Here is a 23,436-nt window from a genome sequence, read left to right as displayed (position 1 = left end):
TCCCGGGAAGGGGCAGCAGTACCTGTCTCAGGATGAAGGCCACCACATCTGTGGACTCCCAGTAGCTGGCGTGGAAGAGGTGGGGCAGGGCCACGGTGGGGAAGGCTGTGAGGACGTCGGGACAGTACAGGGCGTAGTCGATGCGCTTGGCGCCCCACCACTTGGCTGTGACTGCAGATCCGAGAGGGAGGTGAGGACAGAATGGCCTGCCCAAGGCCTTGACCCAAAGGGCAGGCTGGGACCCAGGGCCCTAGACCCAGGGGTGGACGTGCCACTCGGGGCACAAGTTTGGGGCCAGAGCACTTGGCTCAAAATGAGCTCTGGGAAATGTGCTGCTCCTCCTCCACCTTGGACCAGCCCCAGCCCCCTCGCAGGCCCACCCCTCCTCCAGGACACGTGCTGCAAACAGGTCCTCAGGGTGGGGGCCGCACCCACAGAGACACGCAGCGTCTCCCCCCCAGGACTACTGGTCTGCAGGGTCTCCCGGGGGAACTGAATGTTGGATAAGGGCCCTAGCTGAGGTCAGAGCTCAGTCGAGTCCTGACAAGGTCCTGGCTCTGTCCAAGGTCAGAGGTCAGGGGCCCTGTCCAGGGTCAGAGGTGAAAGTTTTCTCTGAGGTCAGAGCCCAGTCTGGATTTCCTTTGCCCCTTCTCCTCTGCCCTCAGCAGCCCAGGCAGTGGACCAGCAGGAAGCCACAGGACAGTCCCTCTCCCAAGAATCCAGGCAGGGCCCAAGAGACCCTCACTCACTGCGGGAGGCGCCCACGGGGGCCAGGCTGTCAGAGGACTCCGAGCTTTCGCTGTGGGAGCTGCCTTGGCTCATCCTCCGCCCCAGACGCTGGGACCTCGGGGCCGGAGGGGGCGAGGTGGGGGCATCCAGAAGTGGGGGGCTGCCCCGGGAGCTGCCCTCCAGGAAGAGGGAGCTGTGGGTGTGCAGGGCATCAGCTGGAGGGGGAAGTTCACAGTCAAGGCCGAGTGGGGGGTCTCAAATGGAGCTGCCTGTGCTGTGCCAGCCCTGTGCCAGGCAGGGGGCTGGGCACCCAGGGAGGAGCCGGCCCGGCCTGCTCACTCACCTGCCCAGCAGGCAGCCCATACCTCCCACCACCACAGCCAGATGGGACCGCCTCACCACAATGCACTTCCAATTTCCCAACCATCAAGCCCACCCCCAGTGGAGCTGCCAAGGGTGCCTCTGGGATGCTGCTCCCCAAAGCACCAGCTAAGGTCAAGGGTGACACATGACTCTTCCCTGCGCCACAGAGGACTGTGGCGGAGCCTGGAAATGACTGGGGCCTCCAGCCTGGGAGTAGGGTGCCCTCTGGGGGCAGGGGGATGCCTTGACCAGAGAGGGACACATTTAAGATGGGGAGGGAGGTGCCAGAGCCCCTTCTGTCCATGGAAGCTCCTGACAAAACAAGACTTTGGAAATTAAGTTTCCATTGGAATGGGGTGGAGGTGAGCTGGGTTTTAATCCTGAATGAGCCACAAGCACAGCAGCCGCCACCCCCCGTCTGGCCTGAACCTCTGGACAAGCTCTGGCTAAACTTTTTGAACTGGACGACGAAGCCAAGGCTCTGATCTCCAAGCCCCTGACTGTGCATCATGGGCTTCCCCTTAGCTCACCCCCAGTCCATGGCAGGCTCACCTCACTTGAGTCCTTGAGGCCACTGGCCCTCCCCTAAACCCACCTGTGGAAGATCCCTCCACCCTCATCCTCCAGCTCTTCTCCACCTGTCCCAATACCTTGGTGGAAGGCTGCCTCTTCCAGGAAGCCCACCAGTATGAGCCACTCTTTGCCTTGTACCTCCAGAGTCCAGGCTGGGCACTGGGAATAGCACTCAGCATGGATCCCCAGACCTACAAGCAGGTCTGACACCTCGAGTAGTACGCTAGCAATGACCATGGGTGCTGGTCAGGAGGCAGAGCCCAAAGGTGCCTCATGCAGAGCAGGTGTTCACACAGGTGGGCTGCTTGGGAGGCAGTGATTCAGCAGTTTTTCTGTTCTCACACCCCCCACTCCCACCCCCACCCCAGAAGCACAGAGACTTTGCTCAGGTGAGTCTAGAGACTGTCAGCTGACAGCTTGGAGGGGCGGGACAGGGAGGGCAGACCTGGGGCTGCCTGGCTGGGGCCCAGTTTACAACTTAGCCCACACCCCAAGAGCCTACCAAGGAGGAGGGACTTTCCATCGCCCAGTGGGAACCTCTGGTAGCGGGGCACGCTGACAGGCGGCACCAGGTGGAACTTGGGCTCCAGCAGTGGCTCAAGCCGGGAGGCAGAGGGGTCTGCGCAGTGGAAGAAGCTGTAGACCTGACTGCAGGCAGGACGGATCTGGAAACCTGGGCAAGGGGCGGCGGGTGAGGGGCACACGGGAGAAGCCCCTTAAGCATCTGCTCCCTTGACCCTAGAAGGCTCCCCTGAATGCAGCTTTGAGTAGCCTACTCCTCTGCTCAAGAACCTGCCACGGCTCCCTGCTACCAACAGGATCAAAGCCGTTGTGTTCAGCTTGGCATTCAAGGCCTTGCCAACCTGCCCCACCTAGAAGCTCCGCTGTAGACACCCAGCACTGCAGCCACAGTGGACATCGGCCACTCCCCAGCCGGGCTTGCTGCTTTCATTTCTCTGTGCCTTAGCTCAAGCTGCCCCCTCTCCTCGCAGGATGCCCTTCACTATTTCCACTGGCCAAACTCCTTGAAATTCTTCTGCTGTCTCCTGGTTGCTACCTGCTCTACGAACCTAACCCAGGGTCTTCTGGTCGGGATCAGCTGCCCCTTCTTTTAGCCCTGCTCAATTCCTAGGCCTGGCAGTAAGTAGTTCTTGGTTTGTAGGAGCTGGCAGAACACTTCTCTTAGTGACCAGTAGATGTCTCCACTGAGACCTCATCCCATCAGTGCACCTCCCTGTCCCTCTTGGTCAGGGGACTGGACGGTCCAGCATCCAGGGAGCCCTAGGTTTCCTTAGCAATGAAAAGGGTGGCCATGGGATTCTGCCTCTTCTCCCCACTGAGAGCAGAGCCCCCCTTTTTATCTGTTCCGTGGTATAGGTTGTTGGTAAGCTTCAGTGAGAAACCCTGATCTCCTGTTCTCCAAGGTGCCTCCAGCTTCTTTTATTCCCAGAGCTGTTGTTAAACCATCTGCTGATGAAAATCACCTCCAGGCATATTTTAGAAGCATTGGAGGAGGAATTTAAGGCCGAGGGATACTTCAAGAGCACCGAGGTGGGACGGGGGATCTGCGGGGGCAGTAAGCCCGACCTGGCTGCAGAGGGTCTGCCTGGGTGCTGGGAAAGGAGGGGGTGGGGGCAATAGGGCTTCTCTTCCCAGACAGCATGACAACCGGCCAGTGGGCGCACTAACCAGCCCAGGGCAGGTGACAGGGACAGTGAAACCACCAGGGACTAGCTCACCTTTGCCCCATCTGGGGAAATTGCCCCTCTCTCCCCCCTCCCCCCTCCTCCCTCTTCTTTCCTCGCCTCTCTCTCCATCTACCCCCACTCGGTGACCCTCCCTGCCCTAATTCAAGGCCCGAACACCATGGCCTAGTGACCCAAAGCCGTCTCGAGCCCCAGTCGCGCCACACCCACCGTCCAGCCCGGGCAGCACAGTCCTCCGCATGGCCAGGACCAGGCCCAGGGGCGAGCCAAAGAGGAAGAAGTCGGACACGTCGAAATCCAGGCGCCCCAGGCTGACCTCAGGGAGCTGGGGCCCCCCGGCTGCAGGCGGCTCGGCCTCGTCCTTCAGCACGCTGGAGTGGATGCTGGCCGGCCGCGGCGGGGGTGGGGAGGGGAGAGAGACGGGCACAGGTTAGGGGGGATTGAGCACGTGGGAACGAGCGCTCAGGAGGGCAGCCTGAGGTGCGCGCGCAGCACTCAGCCCTCCGTCTCTGGGGCAGGGCTCGGACCTGGAGTCCACCTGCTGGACCCCCACTGCCGGACCACCGCCAACACGAGTTGGCGACCATCTCAGCGTCCACCACCAAGGTCTGGCTGAGGTAGGGGTCAGCCAACTTTTCCTGTAAAGGGCCATATGGTAAATGGTTCAGACTTAGGGGGCCATCCGGTCTCCATCACATCTACCCAACTCTGCCCCGTGGCGCACAGGCAGCCACAGATGATCCTTGAACAAGCACCTGTGGCTGAGATCCACTAAAACTTACTTCATTAAAACAGACCAAGGGGGTTCCCAGTGTGGCTCAGGGGAAACGAATCTGACTAGTATCCATGAGGACAAAGGTTTGATCCCTGGCCTCGCTGAGTATGTTAAGGATCTGGCGCTGCCGTGAGCTGTGGTGTAGGTCGCAGACATGGCTCGGATCCCAAGTTGCTGTGGCTGTGGTGTAGGCCAGCAGCTATAGCTCTGATTGGACCCCTAGCCTGGGAACTTCCACATGCCAGGGGTGTGACCCTAAAAAGACCAAAAAAAAAAAAAAAAAAAAAACAGACCAAGCATCTGAAAACCTAAGCCTCCTGTGCACTGGCAGTCCTATCCCATCGTGCTGGTCCTGTGATGGCCACACTGAATTCCTGCCCAGTCCAGCAGAGAAGCCCAGCCTGGCCAGTGTCGAGACTAGCTGGATAGTGTTGGTTCTGCCAGGATTAGGGCTTTTGCTGTAACTCATGTTCCAGGCAACCCGCAGACACAGATGCAAACAGCTTGGTCTCCCCTCCCTCCAACCTGCAGAGAAGGCAGAGCTTGAAGCGAAAAACCTGAGACACAAAAAATTCCAACCATTCCCGTCCCAGGTGCCATTGTCCCAAAGACTGCAAGTTTAAGTTTAGGTCACATTTAACACAGACCCAGAGCGGGCAGGAAAATGGGGGCCTGCATTTAGGTACTGCTCAGGGTTTATGAGATTCCCTGTGGGGGTGTTTCCCATTGTGGCTCAGCGGCTTAATCATCCCACTAGTATCCATGAGGATGCAGGTTCGATCCCCAGCCTTGCTCAGTGGGTTAAGGATCTGCCCTTGTCACAAGCTTCGGTGTAAGTCGCAGATGCGGCTCGGATCCTGCATTGTGGTGGCTATAGTGTAGGCTTGCACCTGCAGCTGTCGATTCGGGTCCAGGCCTGGGAACTTCCAAATGCTGCGGGTGCAGCCCTAAAAAGGAAAAGAAAGAAAAGAGAGGGAGGGAGGGAGGAAGGAAGAAAACCCCATGGGATAGCATGGTCTATGAATCCACTCACTGAAAGAAAATGCCTCTAAAACACTCAAGTTGGAGGAGAAAGGGAATTTTAGAAGTAACAGTCCTCCATGGGTGGGGGTCTGGGCACTTGAATCCGAACCTCCACATTCTCTCTGCCTCTCGCAGCATCAGCATCTTGCAGGGAGGATGGCGACCCTGGTGTTTAGCAATTCATGTTTCACGTACAGCGTGGTCCCTAAATGCACACCAACTACTTAATTGCCAGAGAAACGGCCATCTGCGCCTACCCCGGAGCGAAGAGCTGGCTGTGCTGGACCAGCTACCGAGAGCCTCCAGTTTCATGTCATTCTCCAAATGTGGGGGTTTCTAAAAGGATTTTTCAAGGATAAGCCAGAAAGGCTGACTTTTACCTTGCAACCTGATTTGAAATGTATCTGCTTTTTCTAAAGAATAATCTTGCAGAGGGGCTTTAAATAGAGATTTAAATATGCAGAGCCTTGGACCTAATGATTCCTCCTCCAGGAATCCACCTGAGATGGGAATAACCCTAATACACATAAATATTTATACACAAAGATGTTAGCGGAATGCTGTTTAACTACAAAGAACTCGGAAAAGCCGAGTGTCCAGGTGCTGGGACTAAGTAAGATGTCGTTCATTCACTCGATAAAGTATTATTAAGACGACTTACTGAGTATTTTTAATTATATGGGGGAAAGATCATAAGAGGTTTTTAATTAAGTAAAACTATAGGCAGATCACGTGAAAAATACACTAAAAGGAAAACTCCAAGTGTCGGCAGTGGTGCGAGGATATGTTTTCCAAGTGTTGTAGTGACCTCACGCTACTTATCATTTGGGTGCAAAAGGAGGAGAGAGGATGGGAGGAGAGAACTGAGGAGAAAGGGAAGAAGAAAAGGGCCATCCTTCCCGTTTGGATCTATATTCAATTCAACACCCATTTGAGGAGTTCCCAGGTGGCTCAATGGGTTACGGATCTGGCACTGTCGCTGCAGTGGCACGGGTCATTGCTGTGGCACGGGTTAGATCCCTGGCCCGGGAACTTCTGCATGCTGTGGGCATGGCAAAAAATAAAAATAATAATACCCATTTGAATCCTGAATAAATGTGCAGGAGTCATTTAGCCAGTATTCACTAACTTGTCTCTGCTGGAAAGTCAAAGGGTGGACAGTTCCACGGAGGGAGCTTGCTGGCTGGGAATAAAAGTGTACTGGGTGCTGGGCACTGGGAGACCCAAATGCTGACCCCAGCTCACCAGGAATGGCTGTGTGTGACCCCAGGGAAAGTTCCCAACCAACTTGGCCTCTGGAACCCCATCTGAGAACACAATACTAAGAGATAACAAAACACACCCCTACAGCTGTTCTTTCACCAGAATCTTTTTTCTTCTTTTTACAGCTGCACCCACGGCATATGGAAGTTTCTGGGGCCGGAGGTCGAATCAGAGCCGCAGCTGCAGGCCTACGCCACAGCCACAGCAATGCCAGATCCGAGCTGCATCTGTGACCTAGGCCACAGCATGTGGCAATGCAGGATCCTTAACCCACTGAATGAGGCAAGGGATGGAACCTGCGTCCTCCTGGATACTAGTTGGGTTCGTTACCAAGCCACAACAGGAGTTCCCTTCACCAGATTCTTAAAACCATCAGTGAAGGAGACTGGACAGCTTCTACCCTTTTGCGGAGACTGACTGTCCCTCTGCTCGTGGGGATGGAAGGGGTCAGCGTGCAGAGTCCCAGGTCTCAGCACAGGATGTGTGGGAGGGGCCTTGGTCCCAGCATTTCAGTGCTGGTCTCAGGGCCCCCAGCGAAGGCCTGGGACGTGTGACTGATCCCAGGCCTCCCGGGTGACCCTGGGCAAGGTCTTCTCCCTCGGACGCTTTGCTGGAAGACGGCAGCCACAGGAGGCAGTTACCTTGATAGGAAGGCATGATGCTGGGTAATGGCCTCGCAGTCATAGGTGGAGGAATCGCTCTGTTTCCGAGGCAAAGTCCTCTTGGGCTCCTCGTCCTCCAACACGCTGGAGACATCGATGCTGCTTTTGCTGAGCCGCTTGCTGCCGGCCAGACCACACTCCTCCTCCACCACGACCGGGGTGTCCTTTGGGGCCAGGCCGAGGACAGCAGGGGGACTGCGGTCACAGGAGACTCTGGGGCCTTGCCTCCTCCCCCCAGCACGAATGAACCCCTTTCTTCTAAGACGTGAGAGAACACTTTTCCAAATGGAGCGTGGGAGGAGTCGCCGCCGTGGCGCAAGAGGATCGGTGGCCTCTTAGGAGCCCTGGGATGCGGGTCCGATCCCCGACCCAGCTTGGTGAATTAAGGATACAACGTTGCCACAGCTGCGGCCACTGCAGCTCCGATATGACCCCAGGCCTGGGAACTCCATATGCCTCAGGGCGGCCAAAAAACAGAAGGAGTGTGGGAGCCACAACATGATAGCAGTGGGATTTTAGGCACTGGGCTGTTGCCCAAGTCCAAAGGGCTGGGCGATCTGTCTGGGGACCCAACCCTGAGTCAGCCCTTGCTGGGGCTCAGTTTCCTCACTTGTAACGATAGCCTCCTCTCCTCCTGCAGGACTGGGATACAGGACGTGGTAACCTGGATGCCACCGCACTGCTCCCCTAGGAGAGGCCCCAGGCTCCGCGGAAGACCCGCCCCCGTCCCCACTATCCAGCCGCACCTGGGTGCTGCTGATGCTCCCCTTCCGGCTGCTGCTGCCAGGGCTGTCGCCCAAGGGTCCCGAGCTGTAGCAGATGGCGTCGAAGGCCAGGAGGCCCCCCACACAGTCCCCGATGAGACACACCTGCAGGAGGCAGAGCAGGGACTGCAGGTCTGCCCGCCCCTGACCCCCGGCCCACCCAGCCAGAGCGTGGTCCCCTGTCCGGGGGGAACAAGGGCCCCGTCCCAGGGAGGTGCTGAGAGTCCCAATAGGGGGCAGGAAGATCAGCCTGAGCACAGAAGCAGGCCAGGGTCAGGGGTCAACTTGAGCCAGGGATCGGCCTGGGCTCAGAATCAGAACTCAGATGTTGGCCTCAGTTTTCCTATCTGTAAAATGAGGACAAACCCAAAGATCTCGAAAGCCTCCTGGGAACTCAGAAGCTACAGTTCCAGAGCAGCCAGGTCTAGATCTTTCTGGCAGATCCTAGCCTCTTTCCAGGCAAGCAGTGGGACAGGGCGGCAAGAGCAGGCTGTCCTACCTGCCCACTGAAGCCAATCCCATCAGGGGACTTGAGGAACTCCGCGTACACCTGGTTGGCTCGCTCGATGACAGTGGCGACCGCATCCTGGTACTGCGGGGAGGAGATGGCCAACAGGGGCAGGGCCGCCAGAGGGACGTGGTCCTGGCTGTTGCTGAGACAGCCCGCATCGTGGCTGTAGGGGTTCAGGCTGAGACAGGGGGCCAAGGTGAGCCCAGCCAGGGTCACATGGGGGGGCAGGGGGGGTGGTTAGGGCTGCAGATGGGGCAAAGGAGAACAGGTGCTGGCCAGGAATTGGGCCTTTGGCTCTGTGGCTCTTCAGGAGGGCCCAGGCAGGTACCCGTGGAGACAAAGCACAGGCCGTGTGGTGCGTGGGGGGAGGGACAAGCCTGTGCCAAACTCCCTGTGTGTCTGTCCCATGCCAGCCGTGATGCAGGCCCTGGAGTCTCTTAGGACAGCAGCTCTCTGCTCTGCTCTGCCAAGGACACCCTGACTATGGAGGAAGCCACTGGTGTGGATCAGGGTGGGGACATATCATGGCAGACTTCCTGGAGGAGGTGGGGTTTGAAGTAGGCTCAAAGAAGGCTTTAGGGAAGCTAGAAAGAAGGATACAGGGTGTGCCAGGCATGGAGATCACATGTCAGCCACAGCTTAAAGATGGGCACACAACTGTACACACAAGAGTGCGTGCATCTTTCTGGGGAGAAGTCCCACCCAGAAAGGACTAGAGAGCCTGCCCTATAGGATCCGCCCAAGCAGTGGATGGATGGGCCCGGGCCCCACGCTTCCCTGCTGCCCCCTCTCTGGGCAGCTCAGCCCCATCTGCGACCGGCTGCCAGCTCCCTGCGCCAGCCAGCACCCCCAGTTGTCCTACCTCGGTCCCCTGGGGCCTCGGACCCAGCTGGCCAGGAGGCACAACAAGGGAGGAACCGCACACCCTCTACCAGGAGCCTGCCCCTCCCCTGCAGTCCAAGCTCAGACGGACCCAGGGCCCAACACTGACCCCACCAGGGACCTGACAGAAACTGGTGACAGTGCCGGGGCTCAGGGTACCGTGGGCAGGTGGCAGAGACCTCCTGGTGTGCAAGGCGGGCCTAACAGCCATTCCTCATCTCCAAAGAACACAAATTAGAGGAAACAGGCCTCGACTGCAGCCGGGAGATTTTAATTAGCTGAGAAAAAGCTCCCCCTCCCAGCAGTGATTAGGGTTGATTGATGGCCTGGCGGAGGAGCTGCAGTGGGGGGAGAGGGACGTGCCTTCCCGCTGTCCCTTCCAGTGGTCGCTGGGCCAATCTGTCTTCCTGTGGATCAGACCTAGGCTGGATGACCCAGCTCCGGAGGTCAGATGTCCTGGGGGGTGGGGGTGGGGTCCTGAGATTGATTACGAAGGAACACAATTAACTCTGACTGCTGGACTGTTGGAGTGTAAAGAACCGAGCCTTCATTCAGCCCAGGGTCCCAAGCCTGCAAGCGCAGGGGCTGGAGCAAGTCAAGATGCAGATTCCGGGCTCCTCCCCTCTGACTCAGATGCCCCAGGGGGAGGCCTGACGGCCAGTGGTTTAGCAAAAATCACCCCCGGGGATCAGTCTTCTTCCCGACCTGGCTCCTTCCTTCCAACTCCGTGTCCTGGGAACACGGAGAGATCTAGAAGGCAGGAGACATCCCTTTCTCTCTCAGAGGGGAGAAGGGAGACCCCTGCATGCTTGCTTCCCGTGCTCCCTCCAAACCGGCCGGAAGCTGAGCCCACACCTGACCCACAGCACCTGCTCCAGCCCCCTGGGAGCTGGCACCAGGCTAGTGATCCCTTTCCACCCTCCCCCAGCCCCCCTGCAGAAGCTGTGGAAGGGGAGGGGGGTGGGGGTGGGGACATAGGTGCCATTGGCTCCCTTTCACTCCAACTGCAGAACGTTCCTGACCCCAGGCCCAGCCAGTGTCCATAGGGAGGAGTCACAGCTAACCCCACGCCCTGCCAGGCACGTCACACACATGAGCGCCAGCATCCTCGCCAAAACCCAGAAGGGGGTTGTTACCACGATCATCCCCATTTTACAGATGAGGAAACTGAGATGGGGAGCGGTGAAACACCTTCCCCCAGGTCACAGAGCCGAACTCAAATCCAGGCTGGCCAGAAAGCCCACACCATTAGCCAGGTTACAGGGCTCTCAAAGCACACGTCAAAGTCACCTCCTCCAGGAAGCCTTTCTGGCCCTCTCTCTGAGTGTCTGCAGTGCCCTGTGCCACCTCCATCCCAGTACACATCCCTCCTGGCTCTAAGTGCGTGGCTGGAGAGCGAGGCTGCCTGGCCTTGACTCCTGGGTCCATTGGCTGGGTAGCCCCAGGGGAAACTGCTTAACCTCGTAATGCCTCGGCTTCCTTATCTGGGCCAACAAGACCAGTGCCTGCAGAGCACAGGAAGCAGAGCTGGACGCCGGCACCGCCCAGCCCCGGCAGAGGATTCGGTACACAAGCGGCCATCGCTCTGGATGACTTGCCGACCACCTCCCACCTGTGATGCTCATGGTCAGTCAGGGTCTGGCAGGCACCCGCCTACCCTCCTCATCCCCACACGGCGGGGTGGCCCCTCTGCCCAGTCCCCCCCACCAGCCCTGGTCAGTGCCCCCACCAGCCAGTCCCCCCCACCAGCCCCGGCCCCAAACAAGCAGAACGGGACTCACTTGGAGACGAGTGAGAAAGCCTCTGAGCAGATGGCAGGACAGGAGACGAATTTGATGAGGATGTGGCCCAGGGCGGCGGGGAAGTGGGCACGCATGACCTTCTCCAGCACAGAGCTGAAGGTGTGGATGTCGGCCACCTTGCAGGATGGGTCCCCTGAGCCCGTGTCCAGGATGTTCCCCCCGTGCAGCACCAGCAGGAGGACGTGCGTCTTGCAGGAGCGCTGTGGGCAGCCTTCCTGAGGGGGACAGGGAGAGACGGGCAGCAGAGAGCAGAGGAAGGGTGGGGCGCACGGAGAAGCAGCCCCCCGGCGGGGGCGAGGGGTGGGGAGGCTGCTCTGACGGCATCTCCTGTGCACTCAGAGTGAGGGGCAAGTCCCTCTGTGCCAGAGTGGGCAGAGTCCCAAGAGACCTTCTTGTTCATATGGGAACCGGAAGCCCAGAGAAGGACAGGGACCAGCACAAGGTCACACAGCAAGTCGAATGAAGAACTGGCTGAAAACCAGGTGGCCTGTCTACCAACCCAGGGCTCTTCCTAACACGCTGACGTGGCAGACGTGGCCCAGACGCCATCAGAAACCCAGCCCACCTCACTGTCTTCGTGGATCTCGATGCTCCCCTGGGCTGGGAACCTCTGCCTCCTCAAGGAAACCCGGTACAGCTCTCCTGCGGGGGAAACAGACACCTCAGCATCTCCTGGCCTCCCCCGAGGCCCCACCAGCACGAGGCTTGGGCTCCACATGCGAGCTGGAAGGACAGCGCCGGGGCTGGGAGGGGGGCAGGGGAGGTTAGGCCGCCAGTCCCCCGCCTCCAGCATCAACACCACCTGAAACCTTTCTGCTCCTGAGGAAAGGGAGGCCCGCGGTGTGAGGCCACCACAATCACGGATGCCGCCCCGAGGCCAGGAGTGTCCCAGAAAGGAACCATCGTGGTTTTTTTCACCAGCAATGACAGAGTCATCTGGTGACTCCCGGTTATGGATGGAAACTTGGGTCAAGCATCCCTCAGAAAACAACCAGAGGAGATGAGGAAAAGTTTGTAAAGGCCTGTTTGAAGCTCTCTGAGGCCTTAAATTATGGGACCCCAGTCCAGGGCAGGTGGATCCTCCGAGAGGCCAGGTCAGCATTTGGGACCATACTGCCATCACCCTTGAGCTTTGGGGTGAAGCCGGCCACTGCCAGGAATACTTTTGCTGGGGGGCCAGTGACTGAAAGTGGCCTCCTTGGCCAGGCACAATAATAGCCACTCGCAGGAGCTTTCTCACAGACAGCTCTTTGAAGCCCTGATAAGGAGCGTGGTGCTGCCCGGAAGACTAACCGGGAGGGCTTGGGAGGGGCCGGTAGGAAGGAGGAGATGACCAAGCTCCCAGGATCCTTAGCGCTGGAATCCGTCTTGTCTGAGAGGTGCACGTGCCACCAGGAAGGACCCCGGCCCAGACCAAGTACAGGCCGAGCAAGTTGATTGGCCAGAGACAACCCAGAAACTGACCCCATGCCCATAAAACCTGAGGCTGCGATGGAGTTCCCATTGTGGTACAGCAGAAACGAATCCGACCAGGAACCATGAGGTTGTGGGTTCAATCCCTGGCCTTGCTCAGTGGGTTAAGGATCCAGCATTGCTGTGAGCTGTTGTGAAGGTTGCAGATGCAGCTCAGATCTGGTGTTGCTGTGGCTGTGGCATAGGCCAGCAGCTGTAGCTCTGATTGGACCCCTAACCTAGGAACCTCCATATGCTGTGGGTGCGGCCCTGAAAAGCAAAAAAAAAAAAAACGCAGAAAACAACAACAACAACAAAACCTGAGGCCGCAAGCCACGTGACAGAATAGCTCTCCCGGGTCCTTCACCTGCTGCTCTCCATCCGGGCGCCCCTTCCCAATAAAGTCTCTTGCTATGTCAGCACGTATGTCTCCTCGGACAATTCATTTCCGAGGGTTAGACAAGAGCCCACTCTTGGGCCCTGGAAGGGGTCCTTCCTGCAACACTTTCCTTGCTTCTCTCAGCTGCCACCTCCCCTCTCCAGGCAGCACTTCTCAGCACCTGGCCTTGCCTGAGCTCTCATTCCTCCAACACAGGGATCCATAAACGACAGTCGTGGGCCAAATCTGACCCGCTGCTTGTTTTTTGTAAATAAAGTTTTATTGGGACACAGCCAGCTCTTTCATGTATGCACTGTCTGTGGCTGCTTTTGTACCCGGGGCAGCAGAGTTAAGTAGTTGCCACAGAGTCCTCACAGCCTGCAGAGCCTAAAATAGGTGCTAACGAACCCTTTGCAGAACAGTTTGATCCAACCCCCACATTCCTGAGTGTCACCACGTTGGACTCTCAAGCAAAGAGAAGCCTCAGAGACATCCAACTGGCCATGAGGAGGAATCCTCGCCTCTCCTTTCTCCCCACGAGAAGGACACTATCCTTCTGAATCACACAGCCAGACTACGAACACCTTGTTTGCCTTCAGTGACGGGGAACTCACTCATCTCTTAATGCGGCCAGTTCTAGACAGGATGGCCCTTTCTTCTTCCCCCTCTGCCCCCAGCCCCGGCCACAAGCCTGCAGCACCGACAGAAGTCATATCTGGGGAGGGCCCTTCCAGGGGTTTGTGGGCAAATCTGCTGTAGGTGTGGGCGGGAGCCCTGGCCTATGTGTGTCTGAGTCAACGTTTCCTCAACCACTGCCAGCCCCAGGGGAGGGCGCATCTGCAAAGAATTCCAAGTGAGAAGCTTTGCTCAGCAGGGAAGTGCATTTCTGAAATAGTCTGTCCTGGAAGACACAACCCTGGTCTGAGGGTAAACGCCTTATGAGCTCAGAGCAGCTGCTCACACGGACAGGAAATCGTTTCCCAGATGATGGAGGGGCTCGGCTTGGAGGAGGAAGAGGAAAATCTCCTTCTGAGCTGGCTCTGCCCCGGCACTTACTAATGCTCCTCCAGGGGCTTAGACTCTGCTGCCTGTTTCCTGGGTTTGGCTAGAAGAGGCCTGGGCTCTGCATTCAGGACAGGATCATAAGGAAAGACATTAGGGAGTTCCTGCTATGGCACAACAGGATCAGCAGCATCTCTGCAGCCCCAGGATACGGGTTTGATCCCCCAGCCTGGCACAGTGGGATAAAAGATCAGGCACTGCCACAGCTGCAGCTTGGATCTGATTCAGGGCCTGGAAACTTCCATATGCAGTGGGGTGGCCAAAAAAAGAAAGGAAAAAAAAAAAAACCCACCAGTAAATGGCTTCGTTTTATTGAGCACTTATTATGTCCCAGGCACTATGAGCTTTATAGTACCATCTTATCTAGTCCCCACAGTTACCCTCTGCGGTGTGGTCCTCTTGATGAGAGGACTGAGGCTCACTTGCCCTGGGCCACACAACTAATAAGACTTCGAGCGCTGCCCCAAACTCAGCAGAAGACAATGCTTGACAAGGCGGCTCCCCTTCCTGGGCTCCCCGCTACTGGCCCCCTACCTCCCCTACTTCCAAGTGAAGTAGACACGACAATCCCCTTTCTGCAGGGAAAAAAAAAAAAAAAAAACAGGCACACAAATTGATAAGTGGGGCCTTGAAGACTGAAGTCCAGGTCCGCCACCTCAAGACCTCCTCCCACCGCAGGTGACAGTTTACTAGTAGGAATCCCTGCGAGTGTCCAGGAGGGACGCTGAGCGTCGTTTCCCCAGGACGAAGCAATCTTGCTTCATGGGGTGTGCAGCTCTGGGGCAGGTGGACCGGGAGCTGGGCAGAGCTGAGCTTGTGAGCAGGAGCCTAGGAGAGATGGCTGGGACCACTGCCGGGGATGGGAGAGACCTAGCTGGGACCACGGACTTTGGAGCCAGAATTTTACCTGAGTACAAACCTTGGCTCTTAGCAGCTGTGTGACCTCAGTTTCCTCATCTGGAATATGGACATAATCACGGTAGCTACCTCGTAGAGTGGTGAGGAGACTAAATGCATTCACATACACAAAGCGCTCAGGACAGGGCCTGGGACATAGTAAGGGCTATGTGAGTGTGAGTAGCTTATTCTTATTAACCAGGATGCATGCGGGGGTGGAGGGGGCACAGAGCCAAGGCCCACAGCCGACATAATGAGGCTGGAGGCTGATGGGGACATTGCCACCTCCACACTCCTGCCCTGCCCCCAAGTCCTTCCCTGAGCCCTGGCAGACTCCCCAGCCTCGCTGGGCTGGAAGCCTGCTTGCAGTGTGATTATAGAATTAAATGCTGTGATTGCCACAAATTACCATAGCGAGGCTATAAATAAGTTGCAGGAAAGACATGAGGGTCCTGCCATCTTCCGGGCACCATGCCCTCTGTTAGGTGGGGACTACATCATGCACCCTCACTGACTACCCAGACCGAGAGCACCCGCATCCTCGATCGGCCTGTGGCCAGCTCCCCTGGGGCCCACATGATGCTCTGGGCAGCAGCTCCGGGCTGCGTCCTGGACACAAATGAAGCTGAGGCAGTTCCTGGCTCGGTGGGGACAGGAGACTGGCAGGTTGTCCTCAGCATCCCTCCCCTCTTCCCTAGCCAGGGGGAAGAGGCTGTCGGAAGGCCGAGACTGGCTTGATGCACAAAAGCCAGAGATGCTTTGCTCTGGGAGGGGGAGGACGGGAGACCTAGCCCGCCCCTTGAGAGATGACTAACAGGATCAGAGTTTCTCCATCTCCAGTCTTAGCAGAGGCCTCTGCAGACAAGCAGAAAGGCAGCCTAGAAGCTATCTGCCTGTACCTTGCCCACAAGGGTTCTGCTCTTCTAAGAACCAGACATTCCCACCACAGTGATTGAAGCCGCTGTCTCTGACTCACCCACAAGACACACAGATCTCTTGACTCTTCCAGATCTTTGCCAGTGCTGAGCCCTCTGCCTGGTGAGCCCTTCCTTCCTCTGCAGACCAGCAAACTTCTATCTATCCTTCAAAACCCTGCTCAATTGTCACCACCTCTGGAAAGCCTTCTCAGATCTACTCAGGCTGTGATGGTTATCTCACGGAGTGCCTGGCTGGGCCTGGCTTATTGCCATGAGATTACTTATCTATTTCCTCATCAGACTGTGGACCCCCCCGAAAACAGAGTTTTTCAGTGGTCAGTACTTAGCATGGCATTTTTGTGAAAACTTATCACAAGCAAAGTTGACAGGTGCCCATGACCTGAAGCATCTCTCTGCCGTCAATCCCCCAGGAGACATCAGGATCAGGGGAACAGCCTACACCGGGAGGCACGTTTCTCCCAGGGGGGTGGCACCAGGGAACCTCTGGGAATTCTAGAGCAGCCTGGCCTGGGCCTTATCATTCTCTCCCTCAAGGCTTTCCCAGAGCCTCTGCTGACGAAAGCTCCTGGCAGGGGGTCCCGGGTGGTGGGCAGCCATATGCCAGGGGCCCCAAGACCTCCTTACAGGTTGCCTGTTTCTCCCCACTTCCTGTTCATGCGTCTTTGCATGACCCTATTCAGGCTGGGTCCCTGCCGTGCCCAGATCTGGGATGGGGTGAACCCACAGCTGTTTTTGTGACAACATTTTGTGACAAGCTCTGCAATGCCTGTTCCCAGCCCCCCTGCCAGCCCTGGCACAGGGACCAGGGGCCCACCCAGCTCCCCATGGCTCCTCCTGCTGGCTGAAGAGTGGCGGCTATTTTTGCTTAATCACAACCTTGGAAAGGCACAAATCGTGATCATTCCTTCTAATTACCGATGTGCCACGCTGCTCTTGAGACAAAAGCCAAGGTCTTCACCCACACAGGTTCGGCACCCTAAGCAAACACCACCCGGCGTGACTGAAGAGTCCAACTGCCTCCAGCTCTCCTGCCACCAGCCACTGGGACTCACCAGGCTTAGCTATGGGGGTACCCGCAAGTTAAGCAGACCACCCAATTTTACCCTCCATCCTCCCAGCCCTGCTAGTCGCCCCACCTCTCAGTTACTGCTGGGGTCAACTGAGCAGAGCCGGGCCCAGCCTGGGACCACACAGCACATCCTGAGATGTACCTGCAAAAAATCGAATCCCTTAGAGCACGTGGAAGCACATGCATGGGCAAACACACACACACACACACACAAGTGGCTCAGCTACCTAGCTCTGAGGTGGGATGCAGGAGATATACCCGGAAATGTCTGCGAAGAACTACAGCCTCATTCAGCAGCAATCAGGGGGTTCGGACCATGGCCCCAATCCCCCAGGGAAATCCACATGGAGAAGGACCCACACACAAAGGACAGGCAGAGACAGAGTCCTGGGGATGGGAGGTGAGCACCACAAGATGAGGGGGTCAGACCTTACTCCCTCTGGAGAGCCAGGCAATTGGAGAGTCCCTGAGCCCAAGCATGCCTGTAAGTTCCAGCCTCTGAGCCCAGCAGAATTAACCCCTGGACCCTAACAGGACCTGCAGGCATGATGGGCGAGTTGCTTGAAGGGACCCAGGAGGAAGGAAGAGGAACCAGGAAACAGCAGGTGGCAAATGTCACCTGGGTTTTCAAAATGGTTGATTCCAAGTAGGGAGCTTAGTGTCAATTTCCAGGCAAGAAGTGGAGCAAATTAATAAACAAGTGTCTGGGGGCCTTAGAAAAGCAGGCAATGGCCCCCGGAGCTCTGACAGGCTCCCTGGAATGTCCCCGGCCAACCCCACCTCATTGCTTGTTGAGTAGGGTCTCTGGGCTGGCAACTTGAGAAAGCATCAGGGGTTTAGGGCATCTGGGGAGGAGGGGACATGGGCAGAATGACAAACCAGATGGGAACCTGCAGCCCTCACAGAGGGTCAAGGAGGGCAAGGTCAGGAATGGGGCTGGGATGCAGATGGGACCACGTGCAGCAGGGAAAAGAAAAGGGCCTTGTTGGATAGTTTAAAACTTTTTTTTGTCTCTTTTAGGGCTGCACCTATAGCATATGGAAGTTCCCAGGCTAGGGGTCAAATTGGAGCTGCAGCTGCCACCCTACACCACAGCTCACAGCAACGCTGGATTCTTAACCCAGTGAGCAAGGCCAGGGATTGAACCTGAATCCTCATGGATGCTAGTCGGGTTCTTAACCTGCTAAGCCACAACGGGAACTCCTAAAACCTTTTTAAAACAGTGAGATCTTTTGTGCAGTGAAATTTTCTTGGGGAAGCTAATTTGTAGAACAGGTGAAAGTGGACAGCTCTGGCTGAAGCAGGTTGGGGGGGCCCAGAGCCCCACTTCCTTACTCCACCCCCACCCCTGCTCCAGGTAGCTGCTAAGTTGTGCTCCAGAGCACAACTAAAAAGCCACAAACGTTGTTCACCCGCCAGACTCCAGGCCACACTTCTCCTTGGTGCCCCAGCCCCCAGCTTTGTGAAAAGAGCAATCTAGGTGGTGCGGGGCGGGGGAGGCGGGGTTGAAGGCCTGATATTGGAAGGACACACACCAAAATGTTTATAAGAGGTTTTCTCTGGCTGGTGGGACAATGGGTGGTTTTCTTAGACTTTCTACTTTTCTCTATTTCCCAATTTTTCTCCAGCAAACTATATTTCTTTTAGTTTAAAACTATTAATGGGAGTGCCCGTTATGGCTCAGTGGGTTAAGAACCTGACTAATATTCATGAGGATGTGGGTTTGATCCCTGGTCTTGCTCAGAGAGTTAAGGATCCGGCATTGCCATGAGCTGTGGTGTAGGTCGCAGACGTGGCTTGGATCTGACATTGCGGTGGCTGTGGTGTAGGCTAGCAGCTGCAGCTCCAATCCAACCTCTAACTTGGGAACTCCCATATGCTGCAGGTGTGGCCCTAAAAAGCAAAACTAAAGACCATTAATGAATACATCAACTGGATAAGCAGTATAAGCATGTGTTGTGTTTACAACAAGGACATTTTCAACAAGGTACAATGCTCTACGCTGCTACATGCAAACACGGCAGACAAAATAAACTGAAATGTCCTGCCCTCTGGGAGCGGATGGCTAATGAGGGACTACGAAAAGGAAAAGAAGTGCAGTGGGAGGAAAGAACAAACGTGAAACGCGATGAGGGAATCACCATCTTGCATTTGGACTAAAAATCCATCTTGACATCACTTGCCAGTTCCTCTTCTGGTTATTGCCCAAACTTGTGTCAGGGCTGAAAGTACCAAGATGAATCAGATAGATGGCAGGTGCCCTCTAGGGTCTCTCAAGCCCCTAGGGTCACACAATCAAGTCAGGTCACATGCCAAAGACCTAGGTCCTACGGCCATGTCCAGTCACTGGACCAAAGGCTTCAGACCATTACCAGTGAGCCAGGGTAATGGGACACTAAAGGTAGTCAGCCTCTGAGGCTTTGGGATGAGGAAGGGGCCTTCCCATCCTGCCCCTTCAGCTGGAGCCCAATAACTGGGCAGGAAAGCTGCAGAAGGGGGCCCAGCCTGGGATATGATGGCTGCCTGCAAGTCCCCACTGAGCTGTGCTTGGATCACAGGAGCAGAAGGCAGTGTCGGCAGGAATGGGGGTGGGAACAGTTTCTGGAGAGTTCAAAATTCAGCTCAACTAAGGAAATGTCAACAAGGTCCCAGAGGGAGCCAGGCTGGCCCAGAGGCAGGGCATTCTCTCTCCTTTAGGAGGCTATACAAGAGAGCAATGTAAGCAGTCACTTTGCAAGGATGCTGGGGGGACCTAGAGGCTGAGGCCCCTCCTATGACTCCTAAACCCTTTCAGGGTCAGAAGCCAAATCAAGTCATCCTGGATCCCTGCGGCTAAGGAGGCCAGACCCCCCAGGGGCCAGTTAGCTCCCCATAGAGATGCTCATCCCACTACGGCCGGACGCTTGCTAGAGATTGGACCATAGATTCTGCCTCTTAAAAGCCCACTGTGGGCCACAGCTCCCAGGGGCCACTCCCCTTAGGGGGACCCAGCATGCATGGGGAGTGTCGCCATCTGGAATCAAGCCAGGAAGGTGTCAGATATCCAACTATGAGAGCCGCTCCTGCCCCGCACAGCAAGGCCAGAGGGCTTCGCATCCCCATCCTGGTGACTCCCCTGCACTAAACACCGTTCTCCCTCAGATGGGTCTTTAGTTTCTAGTCCTCATCCAGCATCTCAGACAAAATTCACAACGTGCTCTGCCCATTTTACAGATGAGAAAACAGAGGCTGGAAGAGGTTAAGTGATTCATCTCAGGATGGAAGTGAAGGGGTGGGAATTGAACCCAGGTCACCTGGCCAGGGCTCTTTCATCCTCCTGGAGCATCACCCCATGAAGACTGAGATGGGGGGAAGAAAGGGGTGTCCTTGTCACTCTTTTCAATGCTTCTACACCACAGCCCACCTGCAGAGTGATCCCTGGTGGGAAGGAAAAGGGATGGGAGGCTGTTATCAGGAGAATCCGGCCTGAACCATGGAGTCCCACCCACTAAGGAAGCCCCGTCCAGCCCGCCCAGGCCCTGCTAAGAAGTCAGCACAGAAACAAAGGAGCCCACATGGCAGTCCCTTCGAAAGGAATGTGGCCTCCTGGAACGGGGTGGGGCAGGCCCTTACACACATGAAAACTTTAGAACCCCAAGAAAACCCTTAGAAACTCAACCTTAGAACCCTGTGCCTTAAGAACGCTCACTGAAACGACTCTAAAACACCTTTTTTTCACCTCTCAGATTAGCAATTATCAACACCCAGCTGCCCAGGGTGTGGGAAAGCAGCCCTCCTCACCCAGTGCTCCAGTGCAGGTGAAAGCACAAACCAGCGCAGCCTCCGCGGAGGGCAGAGTTGATAGGGATGGAGTAGGCGCAGGGAGCTGCGGGAGTCCCAGTGTGGGCCTGCAGAGAGAGAGGGCCACCTAAGGGACATGGGGAGGTCACTGTACGTTAATAACTGCTCAAGAAAGCCATCAGCACGAGGCAGGCTTGCCTGACTAGCGGAGGTGCGAGAACTGCCTCGGGTCCTTGGGTGGGGGAAGGGGTGAGGCCTGCATTCAGGTTCGGACCAAGGGCCGGAGTTTGAGCACTGCCCTTGTGCTGATGTGAATAAGCACCGAGACAGTCCTAGTTTGACCTCATAGGGTCAAATACTCTCTTACCGGATACCAAGGAGGAGCTACTACTCCAAGAAAGAGGAAGAGGCGGTCTTTTCCGACGCCCAGTCCCCTTGGATGATAAAACTGTAGCCCACCGGGTCCTCCGGACACAGCCTCCTTGCCTGCCTGCTCGCATCTCTCAGAAGCCTCCTCTCTTAATAAATCTAATTCTTGCCTATCACCTTGTCTCTCGCTAAATTCCTTCTGCGTGGAGGCATAAAGAACCAGAACCTCAGTAAGTCCAGACACCGGGTGAGTGAAACCTATGGGTTCAGGTTCCAATCAGGGCTTTGGCTGGGTTTGAGTTCCGGCACATGGGTTCAAGTCTCATTCTGGGGTTCTAGCTAGATTCAGGCCATTTGTGCTATCTGTTTCAGTTTGGCAAGGTCACTTCAAACCCCAAACACCCTAACCCGGCAATTCCAAGTCCGTGTGCAAAATGACATGGGTCCGACACTAACCACTGCCCACGCTCTTTATAACATGGACAAAGGACAGAAAGCAACCTACGTGCCCACCATTAGGGGCCTGGTTCAAAAAACAAAGCCACGGTGAAATATGACACACTCGTTGCAAAGAATGAAGCCCTCCTGAATGTATTAGACAGTAAAATACTCCTAATATTACTATTATCTGAGAAAAGCAAGGTGCAGCATTAAAGGCACTGATGCTACCTACCATCTATGTGGGCTATATATAAAGATATAGATGAATGAGTATTTACGGAGATGCTCGTGTATGCAGAGAATATCTCTGGAACCTTCTAGAAGAACCTAGGGATAATCAGGGCTTCAGGAGGAGGGACTGGGTGAGGTGGAGGCTGAAGAGGAAGGTACCCTTGTCATCCTCATTCCTTTAGAATTTTATACCTTGTACCTGTGCGACCTACTCAAGAGAGATTTGAAAAATAAGAATTTTTTCAAAGGGCATGTGCTGGGCTGATTTTTTTTTTTTTTTTTCCTGAGATACCAATTTGTATGTTCTCCCAGCTCTGGCTGTTTGGCCTCTGGGGAGCTTTGCGGCAGAGCCTCCTGGCTCTTGTTTCCAAAAGCCCTTTTGTTCCCAGGAGAAAGCAATTTGAGGAGGCAGAGATTCCCTGAGACTAAAAAGAGGCCCCCCACCCCCAGCCCCAGCCCTGGGGTAGGGGCGGTGCCTCACAGCTCCGGGGACCCTCGTGAGTCCAGGAGGATAGAGAATGACTTTGGGGTGGGGGGTGCTGGCCACCCTGCGCCCCAAGGAGCCCAGCCCCGAGGCCAGGAGCCACAGACCAGGACACGAGGGAGCGGCGGGCTGGGGCCCAGAGTCCCACAGTGTCCACGAGTGTGGACAGAAGGCTCTCCCCGTCCACGCTCGCGTGTGCACACACCATTCCCTAACAGGGGCGGGAGGTCAGGGGAGGCACCCGGGGGCTTCGGAACCAGGAAAGGGGAAGCCCCTGGAACCACAGAGCGGGGCTCTCTCAGCAGCCCAGCCGATGGATATGCAGAGGCGGAATCACCAGGTGGCTTAGAGGGAAGTAAAGCAAAGGTGCTTCTTTCACAGGTAAGTCAGTGGACTGGGCAGGAGGGGCTCACGTGCCCCCCAGGCCCACCCTCCGCCCTCCCCATGAGACCCCTCCCTGCCAGGTCCCCACAGGCTGTCCTCTCCCATTCCTTTCCTAAAGGTCAGGCTCCTAAAGGGTGGTGGGGTGGGGGGGACAGTCTCCAGGCTGCAACCGGGGCTGGGAGTGGCCCAGGGCATCATCCTGTGCCTAGTGGGCTTCCTTAACCTAAGACCCAAGTCCCCCTGTTAGACTCTCCTCCCGTCATGCTGCTTGAGAGCCTTCCTTTCCCGCTGCAACACTGACCCCTGACCAAGTCATGACTAGAGTCTGACCACCCTACAGAAATCTCCCCCCTGCCCCTGCACCCAGTGCCTGCAACCTGCGGAAATTCCTGGGCCAGGGATCAAACCTGAGCCATAGCAGCAACCCAAGCCACTAGGGAACTCCTACCCCACAGAAATCTTATGTCATCAGGCCCCAGTGTCCTCTCCCGTGGCTCCCCCATCCTGACCAAGGCCCCGCTCTCTGCCTACCTCTCCACCCCCCACCCCACTCCCTCTGAGCTCAACCATGTGGTCTTTCGGACAGTTTTCAAATACTCAGGGTCCCTCTCACCACAGGGCCTTTGCATAGTCCTGTTCCCTATGCCTGGACTCTTCCTCTTACCCTCTGAGCCCAGATCGTTCCAACAGAAACCTCAGTGTCCCTTCTTCCTGGGGGCCTTTTTCATTTCCCTCCTCCCCAAAGCACCATGACCCTCTTTTTCTTGGGGCTAGTCCTCATGCTTTTAGTTTTGTGGTTATTTCATTTCTGTCTTCCCCACCTCCAGCTCCCAGCTGTAAGATCTTTAACGGCTGGAACTGGGCTTGTTTTTGCTCCATTTTTATCCCCAGAGACTA

General features: G+C 56.2%; 1 protein-coding gene across 1 annotated transcript in view; it reads right to left on the bottom strand.

Annotated features, from left to right (window-relative positions):
* PITPNM3 (PITPNM family member 3) overlaps positions 1–23,436 on the bottom strand; it is an 88,424-nt gene that overhangs the window by 15,727 nt on the left and 49,261 nt on the right. The window contains exons 5-13 of the mRNA XM_047757912.1: positions 11,619–11,695; positions 11,033–11,268; positions 8,358–8,547; positions 7,841–7,963; positions 7,074–7,258; positions 3,582–3,754; positions 2,168–2,338; positions 750–944; positions 23–171 (exon numbers count right to left, since the gene is read on the bottom strand). Coding sequence (XP_047613868.1) covers positions 23–171; positions 750–944; positions 2,168–2,338; positions 3,582–3,754; positions 7,074–7,258; positions 7,841–7,963; positions 8,358–8,547; positions 11,033–11,268; positions 11,619–11,695 — 1,499 coding nt within the window. The remainder of the gene's footprint in view (positions 1–22; positions 172–749; positions 945–2,167; positions 2,339–3,581; positions 3,755–7,073; positions 7,259–7,840; positions 7,964–8,357; positions 8,548–11,032; positions 11,269–11,618; positions 11,696–23,436) is intronic.

Source organism: Phacochoerus africanus, chromosome 14, assembly GCF_016906955.1.
Source record: "Phacochoerus africanus isolate WHEZ1 chromosome 14, ROS_Pafr_v1, whole genome shotgun sequence".
NCBI lineage: Eukaryota > Metazoa > Chordata > Mammalia > Artiodactyla > Suidae > Phacochoerus > Phacochoerus africanus.
This window is presented reverse-complemented; position numbering and strand designations above follow the sequence as displayed.